We start from the raw sequence: 22,951 nt of genomic DNA on the forward strand, positions 1-22,951 counted from the left end.
GTGGGGAAGCGACCCAGATCTAATGGTTTAAACGTTTCCCATTCAAATAAAGTAATGAAAATGAAAAGGAAGGAAGAAGGTTTGTAGCTTTCGGCACTTTTCTTTTTTTGTTACAGCTCTACGGGTGCTCTGGTGACCGAACAATCGGCAGGTGAAAAGGAGGGAACGAGTGACGTCATCCCTGACATCAGGGATATCAATCCTGACATAGGCGACGAGGACGTGACAGGAATGAAACTGTTACGCAACTTTGATTTCCACTTTCTCGCCTGGTCCTACATCTTGTGTGCCAGTCTGCAGCTCACTTTCCAGGTAATACCCCCATTCCGCACAACCGTTCTGGGTCCCGTTCCCGTACCGACCAAGGACGGCTGCCACAACAATGGAACGCTGCGCAAACGGCCGTTTTTGGCATCTTTGAGCAGCGTCTGCTAAAACGGATGTGTGGAATGTGGGTATGACAACTCAGTGTGTGAGAGTGCTACCGTTGCGTTACCGTTGTTTTAAGTTCCTTTAACGATCCAAGCGTTCCGTTACCGATGGGTTAAGGTTCCATTACCGTTCATTCTGATCGGGAGGGGAATGGCTACAATTTTGAACATGCAGCCCAAACTCAACCGACCCTACCGTTCAAAGCAGTTCCGTTAAACGATCATTTACGTTCCATTGCGGTTCCCTCCCGATCCCTCCCGTGCCCGCACCGTTCCTTGGTCGATACGGGAACGGGACCTAGAACGGTTGTGTGGAATGGGGGTGTAAGATTGACATTTACCTTAGGCTCATAAACATAATACATTTAAGCAGGGATGTTGCTATGATTGTTAAAACAAATTCAAACAATTCTCGCCAGAAAGTTAACTAATAACAGCAACATTTTGTAAGCTAGGTTCATTATCTGTATCATAAGTGTCTGTAGGCTTATTTTAGTAAGTGTGTGGGTACAATGCTTGCGTGTAACGATATGATGTGAATATGCGATGTGAATGTTACTACATGCATGGTTGATTGATTGATTAATTGATTGATTTTACAGACACACAGTCAAGCTTGTAATTTCTCTTTTAGGGATGAATAAAGATTATTGTATTGTATTGTATTGTATTGTATTGTATTGTATTGTATTGTCCACGTTAAAGACCATTGGGTCGACGTACCTGTCAACGTTATGTTTTGTTCTGTTATAAATTAATCGTTCTGATAACTTACCATTCTCGTATTCTTAATGCTAGGATTTATTCTCTTCATCAAAGTGCCGCAGTGGGTACACATGTTTTGGCAATGTTTGAATGTTCTGGCAGCCCCTGCCTGGCGACACCTTTCTATTCTCCCCTCACATGTTTTGGCAATGTTTGAATGTTCTGGCAGCCCCTGCCTGGCGACACCTTTCTATTCTCCCCTCACAAAAACAAGTTCGCAACATTATTTTTCGGGAACTTGAAAGAGGTTTTGGTGGGTTTTTTTTCCGAAAGTTGACTCCAAACTTCGTATTCTTCTTCTGCGTTCCCGTCGCCATGCTAAAATTTATTTCGAAGTCGTTTTTTATTGTCGCACCGTCATACTTGTACGCACACAGTTTCATAACAGGCATTGTTTCCTTTTTCAGACCAACATCACAACGTTCTTGAAGTCGAGTCACGACGAAAGTCACAACACATTGTTGACGACTTTGTCGTTTGCCTCTGGTACGGTGGCCAAGTTCCTGTTTGGTCTACTGTCAGATGTGCTCGTGCGTCGCGTCCCGCGTGTTGCCATCGTTCTCTTCGCCACTGCTGTGCAGGTAAGACGGATTCTTTTTTTTTATTCCAATGTGGAACCCCCCTTTTATGACCTCCACATTTATGAGAAAACGAGGTCTTAAAAAGGAGGGAGTCTTAATATGGAGGTACATTTACAGAGGTTATGAACAGAAAATCTGAATAAACAAGGTCTGAAAAGAAAGGAAGTCTTAAATTGGGGAGTCTCAAAAAGGGGGTTCTACTGTTTACATATTGCCGGTGTAACACGAAATTTTTACTCCACGAAAAATTTACTCCGGAGTAAATATTTCGTACGAAATTCTTACTCCGAGTACACTTTTCGTACGAGAAAGGAACTCCACATGGCACGAACAAATTACTCCCTCCACGAAATTTTTACTCCCCATTTTTTTTTTACTTCCAATAAAAATATCGTATGCAAAAATGGGATGTGGGCGAAGGGATAATGCCAATAAGTGATCTCGCGCACACGAATGTCGCGCTCCCCTCCTTCCACCCCTTCCACCACCAAGACTAACAGGGGACAAGGGAGTAAAAATTTCGTACACCTGGCATGGGAAGTTAAATTGCTTGTGTTTGGGTGAAGTAATTTATTCGTTATTTATTCGTCAGGGGAGTAACATTTTTGTACGAAATGTTTACTCGGAACTCACCTGTCTTGGGGAGTAATTTTCTCGTGAAATGGGGGAGTGCCTTTTTCGTAAAGGGAGTAACTTTTTCGTACGAAATGTTTACTCCGGAGTAAAAATCTCGTGGGAGTAATTTTTTCGTGTTACACCGGGGCAATGCATGGTTCTTGAACAGGCTTGAAACTGACTACTGACTTTTCACGTGAAGATGCATTCATCGCGAATACTGTCTAAGAAAGAATGAGTTTCTCCAGACCGCCATCAACAGTGAACATGTTCAGTAACAATGTGATAGACAGCCATAATGCTAGTGTGAACAGATTCTAATAATGGCTGTCTTTTGGAGTGACTTCACAACGAGAATCACAATATTCTGGCAAAGACTAATGCTGACATGAACAGAGTCTCATCTGATAACACTGATTCTTGTCGGCATTTGTGTTATTTTATAATTATATGACTAACACTATGCTTTACTTTCTTCTGCAGACGGCAGTGCTGACACTCTGCGTCTTTAAGGGCGACAACTTCCCCGTGATTCTCGTAGCGACGCTAGGGGTCGGCATCCCCAACGGCGCCACCTGGTGTCTGACACCAGTGATGACGTCAGAGTTCTTCGGCACGCGCTACTTCGGCCGCAACTGGGGCTCCATGATGTTAGGAGTCGCTTTCGTGGGACTTGCTATGACGAAAACCTTCGGAGCTCTCTATGACGACAACATCAAAGTCCGCGGAGAGACGGATTGTTTCGGGATCGGGTGTTTTCGGTGGAGCTTCGTCATCATGGCTGTGATGAGTCTGTGCTCGTGTATATTGTACGTGGGTTTACTGGAGAGGCAACTGAGAGCGAGAAGGGACAGGAAGAGGGAGAAGGAGATGATTGACAGGCAGGATGTTCAGGATCCCCCTGCCCTCGGGGACAGTAAAGCTGGTGGTGTGTAGTTGCCAGAAAATACACTGTCTGCGACTCACAATCATAATAACACAACTGTATTTGTTCTGAACAGGAAGAGGGAGAAGAAGATATTAGACAACAAGCACAATTATCAGCACCCCCACACTACCCAAGGACAGTAAAGCCGGTGTAACACGAAATTTTTACTCCACAAAACATTTACTCCGGAGTAAATATTTCGTACGAAATTCTTACTCCGAGTACACTTTTCGTACGAGAAAAGAACTCCCCAAGGCACGAACAAATTACTCCTTCCACGAAATTTTTACTCCCCATTTTTATATTTAGTCAAGTTTTGACTAAATATTTTAACATCGAGGGGGAATCGAAACGAGGGTCGTGGTGTATGTGCGTGCGTGCGTGCGTGTGCGTGTGTGTGTGTGTGTGTGTGTGTGTGTGTGTGTGTGTGTAGAGCGATTCAGACTAAACTACTGGACCGATCTTTATGAAATTTGACATGAGAGTTCCTGGGTATGAAATCCCCGAACGTTTTTTTCATTTTTTTGATAAATGTCTTTGATGACGTCATATCCGGCTTTTCGTGAAAGTTGAGGCGGCACTGTCACGCCCTCATTTTTCAACCAAATTGGTTGAAATTTTGGTCAAGTAATCTTCGACGAAGCCCGGGGTTCGGTATTGCATTTCAGCTTGGTGACTTAAAAACTAATTAATGACTTTGGTCATTAAAAATCGGAAAATTGTAAAACAAAAAAAATTTATAAAACGATCCAAATTTACGTTTATCTTATTCTCCATCATTTGCTGATTCCAAAAACATATAAATATCTTATATTCGGATTAAAAACAAGCTCTGAAAATTAAATATATAAAAATTATTATCAAAATTAAATTGTCCAAATCAATTTGAAAACACTTTCATCTTATTCCTTGTCGGTTCCTGATTCCAAAAACATATAGATATGATATGTTTGGATTAAAAACACGCTCAGAAAGTTAAAACAAAGAGAGGTACAGAAAAGCGTGCTATCCTTCTTAGCGCAACTACTACCCCGCTCTTCTTGTCAATTTCACTGCCTTTACCATGAGCGGTGGCCTGACGATGCTTCGAGTAAAATGGCATTGCGTTCAGTTTCATTCTGTGAGTTCGACAGCTACTTGACTAAATATTGTATTTTCGCCTTACGCGACTTGTTTTTACTTCCAGTAAAAATCTCGTACGCAAAAATGGGATGCGGGCGAAGGGATAATGCCAATAAGTGATCTCGCGCACACGAATGTCGCGCTACCCTCCTTCCACGCCTTCCACCACCAAGACTATAGCAGGGGACAAGGGAGTAAACATTTCGTACACCTGGCATGGGAAGTTAAATTGCTCGTGTTGGGGTGAAGTAATTTATTCGTTATTTATTCGTCAGGGGAGTAACATTTTTGTACGAAATGTTTACTCGGAACTCACCTGTCTTGGAGAGTAATTTTCTCGTGCAATGGGGGAGTGCTTTTTTCGTAAAGGGAGTAACTTTTTCGTACGAAATGTTTACTCCGGAGTAAAAATCTCGTGGGAGTAATTTTCTCGTGTTACACCGGTAGTGTGTAGTCGCCAGAAAATACACAGTGACTGTCTGTGACTCAGCTATGTAAAGACACTAATAATAACACACGTATATTTATTCTGAAGAGGAAGAGCGAGAAAGAGATGATAGACAGGCAGAATGTTCAGGAACCCTCTGCCATTGTGGACAGTAAAGCCGGTATGTAGTGAGTAGTCGCCAGAAAACACACTGTTCGCGACTTAGCTGTAATACACAACATTATATAACAACATTATAACAACACAACTGTATTTATTCGGAAGAGGGAGAAGGAGATGATAGACAGGCAGAATGTTCAGCCACCCCCTGCCCTCGGGGACAGTAAAGCCGGCGGCGTGTAGTCGCCAGAAAATACACTGTCTGCGACTCAGCTATATAAAGACACAATGATAATAACACAACTGTATTTATTCTGCATACTAAGAGCGAGAACGAGATGATAGCCAGGCAGAATGTCCAGCACTCCCCTACCCTCGGGGACAGAAAAGCTGGTGGTGTGTAGCCGTTAGAACGAAGGCCTACCTTGTAAAACAGCAGTGACTCTAAACATACTACAGTTCAATACAAATTGTCAAATATGCAAAATAGATGATTAGGACTACACCGACAAACTGACTCGCTTTACCATCTAAACTGCACTTCAAACAAAATTGAGCACATTTTGTCCTCCGAAAACGGCGTATGGCTGCCTAAATGGCGGGGTAAAAAACGGTCATACACTTAAAATTCCACTTGTGCAAAAAACACGAGTGTACGTGGGAGTTTCAGCCCACGAACGCAGAAGAAGAAGAAGAAGAACACATTTTAGAAGTTTCTGCTTTTGAGGTAGCCTTTAAAAGATCTAAGACGCTTTGGCAAGTTTCGTGCGAAGAAATATTGGACGCTTCAGGAGCTGGACACACCCATTTTGACTTTTCGACACCGCACTAAGAGCGCACTCATATATCATGGCTCGTATTTCGTATGGCATGCATGAGTCTTGTGCCTTTCGGCATTATTGTGAAAAAACAATTCCAAGTGACTGACAACAACAAGAAATTGATCAGTGCAACTCTAATTTGTTTCTCAGCGCTGGAACCACTAGATTTATACGTTCTTGTGAGAATCGTGATAAATGTCTTTGAATGTCTCCCAACCGGCTTTGGTTTTGGCTTACCATTGTTGCAGGCCAGAACTGGAATAGTCATGTAGTCTATAATACAAGCTGTCAAAGACAATTCCGCGGACACAGTATACATTCAGACTGCACACTCGGTGTTGAACAGAAGCAACCCGTAAGTCGTGATGGTAAAGAACCCCTTACTTACAAACAAACAAACAAAACAAATGTAACTATTTAGGCACAAAAAAATAGGTCTGTTTACGGTAACATAGGCCCAAAAAATAGGGTCGGTAGGTCGGGATTTTTTTTTTCTTTCCCAAAAAACATATTTTTACGTTATTTTGCCAAAAAACCAAGATTTTTTTTTTCCCCAAATGCCAAAAAAAAGTCTAGGGTCGCGCGAAAAAACTAGGGTCGGTCGTGTTACCGTAAACAGACCTTTTTTTTTTTTTGGCCTTACAATACATGCAACCCACAATCTGTTTGTCCCTCCCTTGAGATGTACATCGAAATACATTTGCTATAAATTGTTTTAAAAGGACTGGATGAAAGAGTCAGTGTTTGGAATGCTCCATTTTTGGTGCTTCTTCTCCTTCTTGTCGTTCGCCTTTATTTCTTGTGCTGATGTTTGAGTGCGGTGAATGTGTAGGCCTACTTCTACACCTGAGTACAGTTTTACCATTTTCGTTTTCCCTCATAATGTACCCAAAACAAAAAGACAAACAAACTCACAAGCAAAACAAAAGCAACAAACCAACAACAGCAAAACTGAGGCTACGGGAATCTGAATAAACAAGCAAAGTGTGTTATAGGAACGTATAATTGTGAAAACATAATACACACACAAATCTGTGTTTTTTCACAATTCAACGATCCTATAACATACTTTGCTTGTTTTTTTATTCTGAATTTTGAAACGTTGGCAGTGTATTGGTTTTTGGATTTGAGGCTGCGAGAAATAAATCCATCATATGGTCTACTCCTTGTCAAGGTGTGATGGCTTGGCAGCGGAAGATGAATCTCTTGTTAGGGAAACCCATGTTGGACAGGTCAAAGGGTAGAGGTCAAACACATTTGGACCACCTCGTTTAGAAGGTCCTTCACAAAGAAGGTTTATGACGCTGGGCTGTGAAACCCGAAAGGAAGCTGCAACGCTGACTCCCCTTCTACTCCTGGTCGAGGTCCAGGAGCTACACGCATCTTTGATTGAAGAAGGCAAATAATAGTGTTTGCATGGGTACCCTCCCATGTGGGGATTCGAGGCAACTTAGCAGCTGATCAAGCTGCTAAAGAAACAAAACAAGAGAAATGACAATAACTGTCAAACACACTAAGCTTTCAGATGTCAAAGCTCGCATGAACAAGTACTTCAAACTCCTATGGCAAGGTGAATTGAATGGGACGAATGTGAAGAAACCAAACACTCTTGGAAAACTAAGAAGAAAACAAACCCCATTAGATCCTCCCTCAGCTGTTCGACAGCTTACCCCAGTGACGCCTCACCAAATAGAAGAAAAGAAAAGATAAAGAATGGTTTCAGTCCTCGAGATTTCTAAGAATTATACAAAACAGTCTTCTTCACGTGAAAGTTGATAAATTCAATTATTTTCTCTGTTTTTGAGATTTAAAAAAAAAAGTTTCCTATTGTGTTTCAAATAAAGTTCTCGTCGAGCCCAAACGTATTAATCTGAAGCATATTTCAATTAGTCTGACTTACATGGTAAGTTGTATCATGTTATTTTGAAGTAAAGGAGGAGTGATTCATGAAGGCCTCATCACTGGTCCATATTAGGAGCCTGGGCCTAATATGGACCAGTTGTGATTTTTTCTGTATTTATTTTTTAGTGAATGTCTATAATAGCTAATTCTCTCTAATTAGGCTTCAAGATTTACTAAAGAGAGAACAACTACCAAACACAAAATGAAACTGCTTCGCAAGTTAACAACAGTCAGCGTAAAACAAAAAGTGGTCCATATTAGGGGCCCTTCCTCTATTAGGATGCACTATAACATGTTTTACTTACTTACGATTTAAAATTTGATAAGCCTATGTCTTGCAATTTTTTTAATGTTTTGAATGAAACACCCAAAGCGGCGACTTTGTTGATAATGCTAGTTTGAAGAAACAAAAATACGTCACCACTACATCAACAAGAACAATGTGATTGATCTGTATGATTACCTTACCTTTCCAATGATATGCCGTTAAAGAATGTCAGATAAGCGGTTCAGCGTCTATGTCCGCTTAATGAACCCAACCCTCTAAACGGGAATAGTAAGCACAAAGAAGGAAAATACGCACACAAAACCACGTTTTTCTCAAAAGCGGTATAACAAATAGCCCCAGGACTCTAGATTTAGAATTATATTGTTAAAATCTATCAAATGAATGTGGTAGCAACCCCAACCCCGTTGGAGTGGTCTTTTGAGGTTGTACTGCCAGGCTGCTCTTCCGTGTATATTTCGTGAGTAGTTACCAGCTTTCGGTAGCTCCGTCTATATTTGAGTTAAGCGTCACATTTACGTCAAGATAGACAGATGACGTAATAAGATTCATAACGCGTGTGGGCAGGTACCTGAACAACAAACTGAGTACCGTAATTGCTAAAACGCCCGGGTAAGTGTTGTAACTGGATGTTTGGTAGATTATATGCAACTGTTATATTCTTCTTGTGTATATTCTTCTTGTTATATAATATTACATATATATATATATATTATGTAAAGTGCCAAATTATACATCGTTGGAAAAAGCATAATGTATATATACCAGTGACTGTGTGTGAATGTGAATGCGTGTTACGACTGCTTGCTGGTGTGAATAACCCTAACCTGTTCCTGGAGGTTAGTTTGAAAATGACTCGATGCACTTTATAGTTGTAAGAGAACAATTTGTGCAAATCAAAATAGAGTCTGGGGATACACTGTGCCTGTGCAGCGTGCAAATCAGTCTTGGGAGGGGAGAGCGCCGGTCACGTCGAGTACGCGAGCGAAACCAGCTGTCAGTGTCGGGAACTAAGCCTAAGGTCAACGGTATTGGTATAGGTCCACTTCTTCTTGGCGACATGGAAACAGTCGCGTTTTTAGCGAAGAAATCGACATTTCCAACTAGCCATGTCTTTAAATCCACTAGGACTAGAACAACAAAATATATAAATATCTTGTAAAACAATCCCTGAGCCTTCCGACTGTGGTATTAATTTGTATCTGCGATGCAGCCTTGGGCAGATCTGACGGTCAACCACGAAAATAGATCTAAAACGCGCGTGGTTTAAGCTTTTCAATGGTGTTTTTGAAGCCTGCAAATGTTGTGTTTACAAATCGCTTCGGGGTCACCCTTTAATCTATACGTACAGACAAACCAAATACATGGAACGAACGGTAAGAGGATGGACTGGTTTTGGGGCTTCTAAACATTTTAAAGGATATATAAATGCAAGAAAGACTCAAAAATTGCCCTTTTTCATTCATGTGTAGATTATAGAGTATCAAATGAATGCAGTATACCCTCGGTCAGAATAAAGAGCAGGCCTTGTTCTTTCCAACGATGTATAATTTGGCACTTTACATAATGTTTAAGAACTGCCCCCGTAGTGATTTTTCATCAAACCCGTCTGAACAGACACCCCATTTTGGCCAAAATGCGGTACATTTCGAACCTTTGTCGTGTGTTTGAAGCTGTACAGCTCAGCAATGCCATTGATTTAAAACCTCAAATATATATTTCCTGAAAAATCGCTTCAGTGTGCCAGATATTTGCCTCGTTTCTTTGCTGTGACGCAAATACAAAACCAACTACTGCGGTGACATCGTGACGTCTTTTTCGAAAACCTTTGTTACATGTTTCAGTCAATACTTGACTGTATGTAAAACAATAACCAACCAACAAACCAAAGATATTCAAGGCATATGATGTCATCAAAGACATTTATCGAAAACAGGAAAAAATGGTCTAGTGTATTTTTGCACTATCAAAATGATGACAACAACAAGTACGTTTGGTAGCTTGTTGCCAGACCAGCTTTTTGTGTCGTTCCTGGGTAGGCATATCGCTTTCTGTTACGTCTTAATCAACCGCGGTCTCCGAACCCACACAAAAACTTGTCTGACAACAATAATAATGTCTGTACCTGAGCGAACGATGAGGAAGAAAAACATTTGCAAAATATAATGTGTTCATTTCCGTTAGTTATTGTTCCATACGGCTTTTGTGTAACGACTGTTTGGAATTAAAAAAAAATGTGTTCATTTCCGTTAGTTATTGTTCCATACGGCTTTTGTGTAACGACTGTTTGGAATTAAAAAAAAATGTGTTCATTTCTGTTAGTTATTGTTCCATACGGCTTTTGTGTAACGACTGTTTGGAATAAACCAATAAAACATCATTAAATTCTCATATAACAATAAAAAAATAAAAAAATAACCCTTGCTCTTTAAACAACCAAACAGAATTTAACAGTCCTAAAGCTGCAAGAAAAATTACAGATACATTTTCAATATCGTGCCTCAGTTCAATCTCCCTTTGTCTCAGACTTGCATGGCGATACCTCTGCTCTGGACACAAGAAAGATGTCGATATTTTCGTCCTTCAGGACGATGCTGTTTCTCTCGATCCTGACGGTGCTGATCGTGCTCGCCTTTCTGTACCTGTCGGATTTGGTTCTCGAGGAACGGCAAGTCTTTCGCTCAGCCGAACGTGCGAGAGAGAACCAGCAGTCGTTGACAAGCAGCGGTCAGCAAACTTCCCTTCTTGCTGTCAATCTCAGAGATACTCGCACCGGACATGTGCCCGGTGCTTCGCTTGTAATCCGACCAGTGACCGGTAAAAGGGACGGCAATCGAGATTTGGACAAGACTCTAGAAGTACACAAGAGAATTTCCGGCGCCCCTTCTTCAGTCCGTACAAGGACAATTATCAGCGCCCCGTTTTCAAGAACTTCATCCCCAGAACCTGACTGTGGGGATGCTCCCTTCACAACAAAGGACGAAGAACTGAAATGGTTCAAACCACTCTTGATCGGACAAGACCTGTGTCGTATACTTGAAACCACAGATGCTTTTGCGGCTGCTCTAACCAAAGCCAACATTTCTTTCTTCATGGACAGTGGCACGCTGGTTGGATCATTTCGTCACCATGGAATCGTGCCGTGGGATGATGACGTAGACTTTATGGTTCCCAGGGACAGGGAGCAGGAGGTTAAAAATGTGCTAAAGGAGCTCAAACCGAAGTATGAACCTCTCTCTCTTCTCTCTCTCTCTCTCTCTCTCTCTCTCTCTCTCTCTCTCTCTCTCTCTCTCTCTCTCTCTCTCTCTCTCTCTCTCTCTCTCTCTCTCTCTCTCTCTCGCTCAAGATCGGCATTGGGGGAAAAATGCTTCAAACACTCAGAGCAATGTACTCAAACGTATTAACGTGTGTTCGGTGTAACTCTGACTACACGGCCTTTTTTTGAGTGTATGCAAGGTCTCAAACAAGGATGCTTGGCAAGCCCAAGCCTGTTCTCTTTTTTGATTAACGAACTTGCGTCTGAAATGATTCTAAAAGGGAGGCATGGAATTCAACTTCTTCCGGGTGAAATTGAACTATTTATCATGATGTTTGCTGACGACATAGCATTGCTCTCAGTGACACCGGTGGGACTACAAAACCAGTTAAATATATTGCATGAAGTTGCCAGCAGATTAGGTTTAAAGGTAAACAAAGAAAAAACAAAAGTGTTGGTATTTCGCAACGGTGGATACTTGAGGAAAAACGAAGCCTGGACATTTGGTCACGACAACATGTACGTTACCAACTCGTATATAAATATCTCGGCTTAACCTTGACCACCAAAGTTTCCATCCGACGATGCCTTTAAGACTCTAGTGTACGAGCTAAGCGTGGTGTTATCGACATTTTTAGAGTTCTGTGGAATATTGGATGTTATGATCTGACATTGAAAAGGTACACATGTTCGCATGCAAACGGATAATAGGTGTTTCCCCCCAAAGTCCCAACTGCATGGTATACGGAGAACTCGGTAGATTTCCCCTATCAGTTCTCGCTGCTACCAGATGCGTTAAATACTGGTTGCGGCTAAATCGCCTCCCCAACACAAGATATGTACAAGAAAAATGTTCATTCAAAATGAACAGCGTCGATGCAATGTCCACCAAAGATTTATTTTGGGAAGTGTTAAAGGTTAGGGTCAAAAGTTAATGAATTGCATGTTGTGCTGGATATATAAATTGTTTATTTCAGTCAATGCTTGATTCATAAGTACATTTTTCAGCATGGTGCATCTACAGGAGGGTGCTCCAACAATGATGCATAGTGCCAACATTTAGCGCAAACTTTTCACAACAGTGCATTATTACCACAAAGCGCATACAGCGATTATATAGTAGCAAGTTGCACTAAACATTTGAACAAAATGCATTTTGTTCAAATGTTAACAGCACAGCACCAAGTTTTGCATAAGTGCACAACAGCACTGACCATTTCACAAAAGTGCATTACAGCTGTGACAATTTTACAAAAGTGCATTGACCATTTCAGGCAGATGGCTAACATGCAGATTTCGCTTTTGTCTGTCTTTTCAAGATCGATGAAGTCATGAGCAATTGGGTTAGATGACAGAAAAGATTCAAAAACGTCAGATTCAGTTAGATGACAGAAAAGATTCAAAAACGTCAGATTCAGTGTTTTGGGCACTGTTGAACAGGAACATTCTCTCCTGTTCAACAAATGTGGGTTCAATTCAAAAGAAACATTGTCACAGATAGGCTAGTGTTACATTTCTGTAAAGTTTCAAAAACATCTTCCATGTTTTGGTTACTGTTGAACAGAGGCATATTTTCCTGTTCAAAAAAGTCTGACACAAATTGTCGTAGTTGTGGGTTAAGGTTCGATCTATACTGTCCTTCAAACGAGTCGTAGAACCGTCATTGTCACAGATAGTGTTACATTTCTGTTTTACATTCAAACGAGTCGTAGAAGTAGTAGTACATTTGCGTTTGGTTGTTTTTTCTTTTAGATTCCTGTCACTCATACTAGCAGTATTGATTGAGGTACATAAATCTGTTGATGTACAGGGATGACTTGTTTGTAATGAATCCTTGTTTCCTCCACATTGAGTTTGCATTGCAGTTGGACAGAAATGAACAGGTGTTAATTGATAAACACATTGATAATGGCTTTTGAGAAAATCAATCAATTCTGCAAAGGAATTAACTTGATGACATCAAAACTGCAGCGCCATTTGAAGAATGGTTACCATTTCTGTTTCTTTGATGGGAATCAAACAAATAAAAACATTGACTATCCAAGTTACCATGAATGGCAATAGTTGACTCCTGAAAAGTAGCAAGGATATAATTTGAGACGATAAACGCCTGATGCAATCCCTCCTCAAGGTCAGTCAACTCAAAACCTTCATCATTCGCAACATCAGTAGGCAACACAGCGGGATTCGTATGTCCAGAAATCATGTCGAAAAAATATTACATTTCAAAAGCATGTCCAACCACAGTTGTTGGCAAGTGTTCGTGTCCGAAGTAGCCTTCAGTGTGTGTATATGTATTCATGTGACAGAGAACGTGACCTCATTGTTCAATCCTCTCTCTCTCTTCTTTCTCATTCGAACGCACACACGCAAGAACGTAGCCTACGCACGCATGCACGCGCACGCACACACACACACACACACACACACACCCCGCTGACGCACACGGCAAACCACGCACACACACACTGACTGTCGGCAAGCATCTCTTTTTGTTATATTTAGTCAAGTTTTGACTAAATATTTTAACATCGAGGGGGAATCGAAACGAGGGTCGTGGTGTATGTGTGTGTGTATGTGTGTGTGTGTGTGTGTGCGTGCGTGCGTGCGTGCGTGTAGAGCAGTTCAGACCAAACTACTGGACCGATCTTTATGAAATTTGACATGAGAGTTCCTGGGATTGATATCCCCATACGTTTTTTTCATTTTTTTGATAAATGTCTTTGATGACGTCATATCCGGCTTTTCATGAAAGTTGAGGCGGCACTGTCACGCCCTCATTTTGCAACCAAATTGGTTGAAATTTTGGTCAAGTAATCTTCGACGAAGCCCGGGGTTCGGTATTGCATTTCAGCTTGGTGGCTTAAAAATTAATTAATGACTTTGGTCATTAAAAATCTGAAAATTGTAAAAAAAAATAAAAATTTATAAAACGATCCAAATTTACGTTTATCTTATTCTCCATCATTTGCTGATTCCAAAAACATATAAATATGTTATATTCGGATTAAAAACAAGCTCTGAAAATTAAATATACAAAAATTATTATCAAAATTAAATTGTCCAAATCAATTTAAAAACACTTTCATCTTATTCCTTGTCGGTTCCTGATTCCAAAAACATATAGATATGATATGTTTGGATTAAAAACACGCTCAGAAAGTTAAAACAAAGAGAGGTACAGAAAAGCGTGCTATCCTTCTTAGCGCAACTACTACCCCGCTCTTCTTGTCAATTTCACTGCCTTTGCCATGAGCGGTGGCCTGACGATGCTACGAGTAAAATGGCATTGCGTTTCATTCTGTGAGTTCGACAGCTACTTGACTAAATATTGTATTTTCGCCTTACGCGACTTGTTTTCTTTACCTTTGTTTATTGTGTTTTCGATATTTGTGTTTATTTTTTGCTTGACTTATCTGTTTTATTTTAATGTTTGCTATCCACATCGTGTGATAAATGTTTCTTCTCAGTCTCCGAGTCAGTTTAGTTTCTGCACGCCGCTTTGGTACTCCTTGTTTTTCTTTCTGGTGTTTTGTGCGCGACTGATTTGCGGATTTATTTTTATTCCTTTCATATGCAGTTGAAGTGTTGTGGGTGTTATTGTCTGTATATGCTATGTTGCGTCTGTGTATGCCTACAAGAATTTTGGGTGTAATGTGCCTGTGGTCTGCTCGCAGTCGAGCACAGAAAACATGGCGGCGCCCTGCAGGCAAATTCGTGGAAAGTCTTCCCGACCGCAGATACCAGCGTCGCGGACGACGCTGGAAAAAATGGCCCATGTGATGATGAGGAACATGGCAGACAGAGGGACAGACAATTGGTCCGCTGGGGTCAGGAACCTCCTATGTGAAAATGGGTTTGGACATGTGTGGACGTACGGCTATGTCGGCAACGAAAAACACTTTATCAAGGCTTTTCAACTACGCTAGTAAAAGACTGCTTTACCCAGAACTGGCATAGTAAGCTAGAAGACAGTGAGAGGTATGACACATACAAATTGTTTAAACCTGACTTTGGAAGAGAAAGGTGTACCTTGACCAAATAGACAACCCATATATTCAAAAAGTGTTCACAAAATTCAGACTTGGGGTTTCACCCTTGATGTGCAACAAACAGAGATACTCCGCAAACGGTTCCCATGTTTGCCCACTTTGCAGATACCCTCACGAAAACGAGCACCACTTTCTTTTTAAGTGCCCAGTATACTCTGATATAAGAGAAACTTACTTGGGAAATGTCTTTGAAATTGGTCAACTCGAAAACTCGTCAATGCAGATACTACTAACACAAAACAAAAGTAGGTTGTGGGCACTCTCCCGGTATACATTTTATGCATTCAGGCATCGACAGCAACTGCTAGGCTAAAATGAATGTGTGTAAATGATTTCCGATCGATATGTTTCAACCCTTAGCACTGTATATGCACTTGTTCTTACTTGTCTCTGAGAGAGTATACAATGAAATGGAAACTCTACTCCCCCCTTGTACAAACACAACAGTGTGGTTTACAATAAAAATTCTAAGTTCTGAGTTCTCTCTCTCTCTCTCTCTCTCTCTCTCTCTCTCTCTCTCTCTATCTCTCTCTCTCTTTCTCTCTCTCTCGCTCTCTCTCTGAGTCTCTCTCCCTCCCTCCCTCTCCCTCCCTCCTGCTCTCTCTCTCTCTCTCTCCCTCCCTCCCTCCCAAAACAGTTCTTTTTCACTCACCTGAGTAATTGGTGAGTATCGGGATTCATATGTGTCCGGCCGGACGGCCGTCTGTCCCGTGAACAAACAAATTAACGTTAAAGTTATATATCGGATATTTTCAAGCTAGACCTCTGAAACTTTGCACACTCTTGGGGTTTGATGATCTCACGAAGTGACCCCAGTTTGGTTTCTTCTTCTTCTTCTTCTGCGTTCGTGGGCTGAAACTCCCACGTACACTGTGTTTTTTTACACGAGTGGAATGTTACGTGTATGACCGTTTTTTACCCCGCCATTTAGGCAGCCATACGCCGTTTTCGGAGGAAGCATGCTGGGCATTTTCGTGTTTCTATAACCCACCGAACTCTGACATGGATTACAGGATCTTTTTCGTGCGCACTTGGTCTTGTGCTTGCGTGTACACACGGGGGTGTTCGGACACCGAGGAGAGTCTGCACACAAAATTGACTCTGAGAAATAAATCTCTCGCCGAACGTGGGGACGAACTCACGCTGACAGCGGCCAACTGGATACAAATCCAGCGCGCTACCGACTGAGCTACATCCCCGCCCCACCCCAGTTTGGTTGACCCTCATTACATTTTCAGGTTATCTCGGATGTTTTGGAAGCTAGAACTTTGAAACCTTGCACGCTTCTAGGGTATGATAATCTCCCGACTTGACCTAAGTGTAATTTACCCTCGTCAAGTTTTGGGGTCACAGCCACAGGGGGTAATGTTCGATTCATTATAGCTGAACATTGGCGTTATTTCAGGTGTTTTTGAAGCTAGAGCTTTGAAACTTTGAACACTTCAAGGGTTTGATAATCTGTCAACATGGCCCTAGTTTAGTTTACCTCCGTCACATTTTGGATTCAAAGCGGGGTTATGTTCGTAGAAACTTTACGTTGATATTTTCTCAGTTATTTTGGGAGCAAAAGCCTCCAAATTTCACACAATTGTATGTGTTGATAATCAGCAGACATGGCCCAATTTTAGCTTGTTTTCACCAAGTCCCAGCAAGAAAATGTTCGCTGGAAAAGATGTTCATCACTGAAAATATCCACTGAGCTATCAAGAATATATATAAATCTTGACCTGATTAAGCTATGATGTCATTGTTTGTTTTGGTCAGTCCTGGCTAGACTATTTGTGATGACATCGTGATATGATGTCATAATGTCAAAAATGAGGTCACGCAAGTGTCTGAGTATTACATAATATTTTGTCTGGTCAAGAAAATGATTTTTGATCGGGGAAAAACGGTAGAGCTCAAACGATAGTTTGTTGAGTTTACGCCATCCAAACAATTGTCAGGGACAATTTATTCTTTGGATTTTGTAAGTTCAAATAAATGTATTTGTTTGTTTGCTTTAACGCCCAGGCCACCACGAAGGATGATATCAGGGCGGTGCTGCTTTGACATTTAACGAGCGCCACACACAAGACAGAAGTCGCAGCACAGGCTTCATGTCTCACCCAGTCACATTATTCTGACACCGGACCAACCAGTCCTAGCACTAACCCCATAATGCCAGACGCCAGGCGGAGCAGCCACTAGATTGCCAATTTTAAAGTTTTAGGTATGACCCGGCCGGGATTCGAACCCACGACCTCCCGCTCACTGGGCGGACGCCTTACCACTAGGCCACCGTGTTGCGGTTTAAATAAATACATGTACATTGCAAATGTATTAACGAAACTAAAAAAGCAACGTGACCATTTCATTTGCTCACAAGTAAGCCCTGTGCAACGATTGGTTCCTTCACCGACGACGACCACTGTCGACCGACGAATTTTGCTTTGTATCTATATATATATACGGCTTGTGTCGGTGTGTGTGTGTGTTCGCGATGCACGGCCAAAGTTCTCGATGGATCTGCTTCAAATTTGGTGGGCATTTTCAGGTAGACCCCGGACACAACCTGGTCAATGAGAATTTTCAGCACGTGCTCTCAGCGCGCAGCGCTGAACCGATTTTGGTTTTTCTGTTCATCTTCCCAGATCCATTCCCAGTAACTCTTTCTTATCTTCTCCAGTGTTTTGCGTTTATCTCCCTTCCTTCGTGTGGCGTCAATCCATATTCCCGTTACTATTTTTAGAACACAACGCTCAATCCATATTCCCGTTACTATTTTTAGAAGGTCACTGTCCCGGCAAAGCCGGGTATTACTCTTCCGTATCTTCTCCAGTGTTTTGCGCGTTTATCTCCCTTCCTTCTTACGGTGCGTATTCGGCTCTACTTCTTCCCGGCTATTCTGGCTTGTCAATGTCACTGCCTTTGCCACAAGCGGTGGACTGACGATGCTACGAGTATACGGTCTTTGTGAAAAAATGCAGTGCGTTCAGTTTCATTCTCTGAGTTCGAAAGCTTGACTAAATGTTGTATTTTCGCCTCACGCGACTTGTTCAATGTTATGCCCGTAAAATGCAGCACACTATGAGACCCGCCAACCCCACTCTCAATCCTCTTTTTACGACCAACTGATGTCTCTCTTGTGCAGCTGTATCGACTCAACTCAACTCAACTCAACTCAAATTTTATTGGCTTCAATTTTCATAGAAGAATTTGTCTTGCGCTTGGGAGAAAGTAAGAGTATAACATATAAAAACAGCATTCATATCACATTTCATGTATCACACACAGTAATCACTAGTATAAGCCTACAATTATCACATTTGTACCTGTATCATACATGCAAATAAATAGTATCACATTTCCACGTATCACACACAATATATACATTACATAACATTCATTTCACTTTTACGTTCAAAGAATTCGGAGCTACGAACAGGTTGGGATTATCGTTACTGTTCCGTGGTTGACCTTTGCATTCTTTCTGCAACAACTTGTCCGATTCCTAGTTAGATTGACACAATGCCGTCTCTGGGCATAGGTACAGTTACCATACATCCGCTCTGTGCAAAATCATCTGACCTTCTTTATCTTGTTCCGCTCAGGTTTATTTTGGACTCAGCGCAAGTTACGCGATGGAAGCTGTACGAAGCCAACGGCCAACAGATCCCAGGCGTCAGCTGGAAATACCCGTTCCTCGACATCATTTTCTACGAAGAGACCTCAACCCATATACGGGACGACGACATCCGAACCTACCCGACGTACAAATATCCGAAGGACTGGATATTTCCTCTTACTTCTCGCCCATTAAACGGTCGATGGCTGCCGGCTCCTCAACAAACACAGAGGATGCTGCAACTGAACTACAAACTGGACATGTGTGAGACAGGATCTTATAACCACAGGTTAGAGAGTCTTAACAGCAAAAATAAAAAGTCTTTGCCTTGCGAAAAGCTGCACGGTGTTTTGCCTTTCGTAAAGCGAGCAACCGTCGATGGGGGCTGCACAGAAACCTTGCTCCAAGGCGATCGTATTCTTGGTCAATATTTCTTCGTGAACAAAACCTGTTAACAATTACGTGAGATGTGGGGGGGGGGGGGGTGTGGGGGCTGCTTTGCTTCGGACAGTTCCTTGTCCAGAACTTTGATCTGAGATGATCTTGATTGTGAAAACAGGCTGACCCCACAACAATGCAATCAACAAAAATGCTTGTAACGTTTACAGCTGTTGACCGAGTTACTACATATTTGGTGTACCTTAACTTCAGCTTATTCGTGACCAGTACAAAAAGGGGCAAGTTTGTAGGTCAATTAATAGGTCTAACTTTTGTACTCTTTCAAAATGTTCACACTTCTTGCATCGACTCAACAGTACGATGTTTGACATTAAACGGTAGTCAGTCAAACCAACATGATGTAAGCCCTCCAGATTGCTACCTTTGTGGTTATTTCAAGGACCTAGTATACTATAGACAATCAGTGACTTGAATTTAGCAATTACAGGCAGGATCAGGGCATTTCCCATGGAAGAACGTTTACCAATTTTTAAGGGAAAACCGTTACAACGTCTGTTCTCGGGTTCTATTTGCTCTTAGTACTGGAACTTATACAGATGAGGGTCTTTGTCGTCATTCTGTGAAGTTTGGAGAGGCTGCTATTTGTAGTTTTAGATTTATTGCATATCAACTGCAGCTACCCAGCAAAAACACCATAAAAACCCAGGATTTTTTGCCGTTTTCCAGGATTGTGGTCGCTCTCTTATACACGCTAGATCTGCCTGACTGTGCTGCGGATTTAAACGTATCGTGTATGACCTGTTAGGTAAGACACCAAATAAACTTTCTGATGTAAACATTGTCAAATATCGTTCAGATTAAGTCACCGTTTTGACGGTTGAAAGTGAAATATGCCGTCAAAAAACGCCCTTTCTAGGGTAGGCGTTGTCAGGGACCTGTGACGTCATACCCAAATATTGCTCAGATCCAAGAAACACATTTTTGAGCAGAAGAAAGACTGATCTTCAAATACACGTATATTTCTGACCCCCAAAATACTGTTTAACATCTTGGCTATACCACTGAAAAAATATCCTTAACTTTTTGTGCTCAGTGTATATATCTCTAAAACAGATTGTTTTCTAAGGATGAATTAATTGCGTATTTCTTGTGTTGTGTCAACCGTATTAACCGTATTAATGGTCATAACGGGAGGTTTGTGTGTGAATTATGAGGGTTTGCGCAACAAAAAGCGTTGTATTTCAAAAATAAATGTGTGGATTGCTTAACACTTTCAGAATTGTATGCCTATGTGCTAGAGGTACTTTATGTGAAATCAGTGGAGACAAGGCAGATGAAACACAGGTCACACAATTAACATTCAAGCAAAAAAAAACAGAGTCAATACATAGTGTTGCTGCAGTAGGCCACCGAAGTGACCATTATTTTATTAAATTCTGTAATTATTTTACCTTACCTATGTTTTTCAAGAATAGATACTTAATTGCCAAACCTGTTAATTAATTTTAGTTGGGGATTCTCATATGTGCTACTCATTAATATGCATGAGGTTACAGCAGAGGAATTCCGATTTCCTATAAATGTCCTTGTTACTCACAAGACTTTTTATGATAACTTTGTAACACATAAGGATTTGTTTAGATTTGATGCATCATTTTAGAAACAGTTTAAACCCCGTCACAGGTGTGTGGACTTTCTGTAGAGAATGTTTGGGTTTATCGCTCTTTTATGTTACTCGATTCATATAATTTAAAATGCTTGTAATTCACAGAACGTGTGTGTGCCGGTATATATTATGTGTGTGTGAGATTGTATGTGTGTGTGTTGTGTCAGTTAGTTAAATCTGTGAATGTTTTGCCACCTTTTTGTAGCGATCACGGTGTATGCACCGCAAGTTGTTTTAGACAGAATTGTGAATACAAATATTTCCTATGAAAGAACAATTTATAACTATAGTAAACTTAAAGGCACAGTAAGCCTCCCGTAAACCATCACAGATACTGTCAGGCTTTTACACACAGTACAAACACCCTTCCATTTGAACGCTCACCAAACGGGAACCTCCTAGCTAGGTGCCCTGCGTAAAGAGCGAGCAATTTTCAAAGAATTTATTTTTGCGTGGTTTATCTTACCCCTCAGCCATCGTGAACCCGTGTGATCAAGTTTCCCTTTTTCACAATGTAGTCGTCAGTTAGTAATTTGAATGCGACTCGCTGTGAACTTATCTGCAATAGCACGTTATTAAGTACCTCTGACTAAGCACGAAACAAACGGCAGTGGTTCACAAGGAACTTAGTCGATAAATATCGACAGGGGGCCGACAAATGGTTTAAATGGGAAATGTGTGTATATGGGTGTGGGTTTGAAACAAACAAACAAACCAACCCATGTGAACCCCGGGCCGCAGGCCTTCGATGTAGTGATTGAAAAAAAAAGGATGTTCTCAAATGGTTCAATTCTCATTTGGTCTGATTCTCAAATGGTACCGGTATACTCCCCCCCCCCCCTGGCCGCAGGCCTAGGAGTAAAAATTTTATAGACACTGACCTTCTTCCCAGGGGTCATTGACCCAGTTTTAGCTATGAGAGGTGGTTCGCCCAGAGGCTGTAGAGTATACTGGGGCGGTCTCTTTGATGTCTTGAGAGGAAACTTGGCCAGGGTAGTACATGCACCAGAACTGGTGGACACCAAGGACAAACATGAAATCGAAGCAGTTTGCTTTCAGAGAGAACGGTCGTCAGCAACTCAAACTTCTCTGTTTTCTTTTTTTTTTTTAAATCTGACTTTCTTTGTGGCCCCCTGACTCCGCCCCCTCCCTCTGTAAGGACCCCCCTCCACAAGGACCGATTTTTGTCAACATTTTAAAGGTCGCTAGAGAGGGGTTCCACTGTATGACCTAACCGCTACTGGCAGACGGCCTCAATCTTCACGCGCAAAGACGAGATTAATAGGTGCTCGGTTTTGGTATTTTGAATTACATTACATTAAACCTTTGTTGGGTTTCATGGTCATGGCAACAGCCATAATAATATTACATGATGTATAATATCATATTTCAGCATATGTGAATTACATGTCATCATACTAAACTGTCATACATTTTTATTCCTACATTATTCTGATTGATCACAACCAAACCTACTATCATTGGACACATCCAAATGCAAGCGCCTGTTCTTGACAATTTCTCTCTGATCTAAATATAAAATCAGTGCAATTTCCTGGGTCGGGCTTTGCCACAGACACTCACGGTTTGGCCTGTAGGTAAAATGTACAATGTATTTTCTGATTTGTGCACAAAAGCTTTTTTTCTTTTTTCTTTTTTTTAACATAACAATGTTTAATGTCACTGTATGTTTAAAAGACCATGGTCATATTTGTAAAAAAAATGTTAAATTAGAAAATAAATAACATTTTGGTTCATGATTTTTCCTACACCTGTGCTAAAAATAAGAAATAAAAATGTCGGGTATATAAGTCACTCAAATACAGCTAGGTATGAATGGCTCGGTTTGAGTTTGTTGCAGTTGACCCTGCACAATGCGACATATCATGTTTTTGTTGAACAATTTTGACGTCACCCCTCCCATAGGGTGACGTATTTCACAACTTCCTGTGTTACACAAACTCTGTGATGAC

General features: G+C 41.3%; 1 protein-coding gene across 3 annotated transcripts in view; it reads left to right on the plus strand.

Moving 5' to 3' along the window:
• Positions 1-10,364, plus strand: part of LOC138962831 (uncharacterized) — a 28,384-nt gene extending 18,020 nt beyond the window's left edge. For all 3 annotated transcript variants that reach the window (XM_070334791.1, XM_070334790.1, XM_070334792.1), the window contains 3 exons: positions 117-312; positions 1,604-1,777; positions 2,876-10,364. In XM_070334791.1, coding sequence (XP_070190892.1) covers positions 117-312; positions 1,604-1,777; positions 2,876-3,328 — 823 coding nt within the window. In that variant the 3' untranslated portion in view covers positions 3,329-10,364. The remainder of the gene's footprint in view (positions 1-116; positions 313-1,603; positions 1,778-2,875) is intronic.
• Positions 10,365-22,951: the final 12,587 nt, after the last annotated feature.

Source organism: Littorina saxatilis, linkage group LG3 (assembly GCF_037325665.1).
Source record: "Littorina saxatilis isolate snail1 linkage group LG3, US_GU_Lsax_2.0, whole genome shotgun sequence".
NCBI classification, from domain to species: Eukaryota; Metazoa; Mollusca; class Gastropoda; order Littorinimorpha; family Littorinidae; genus Littorina; species Littorina saxatilis.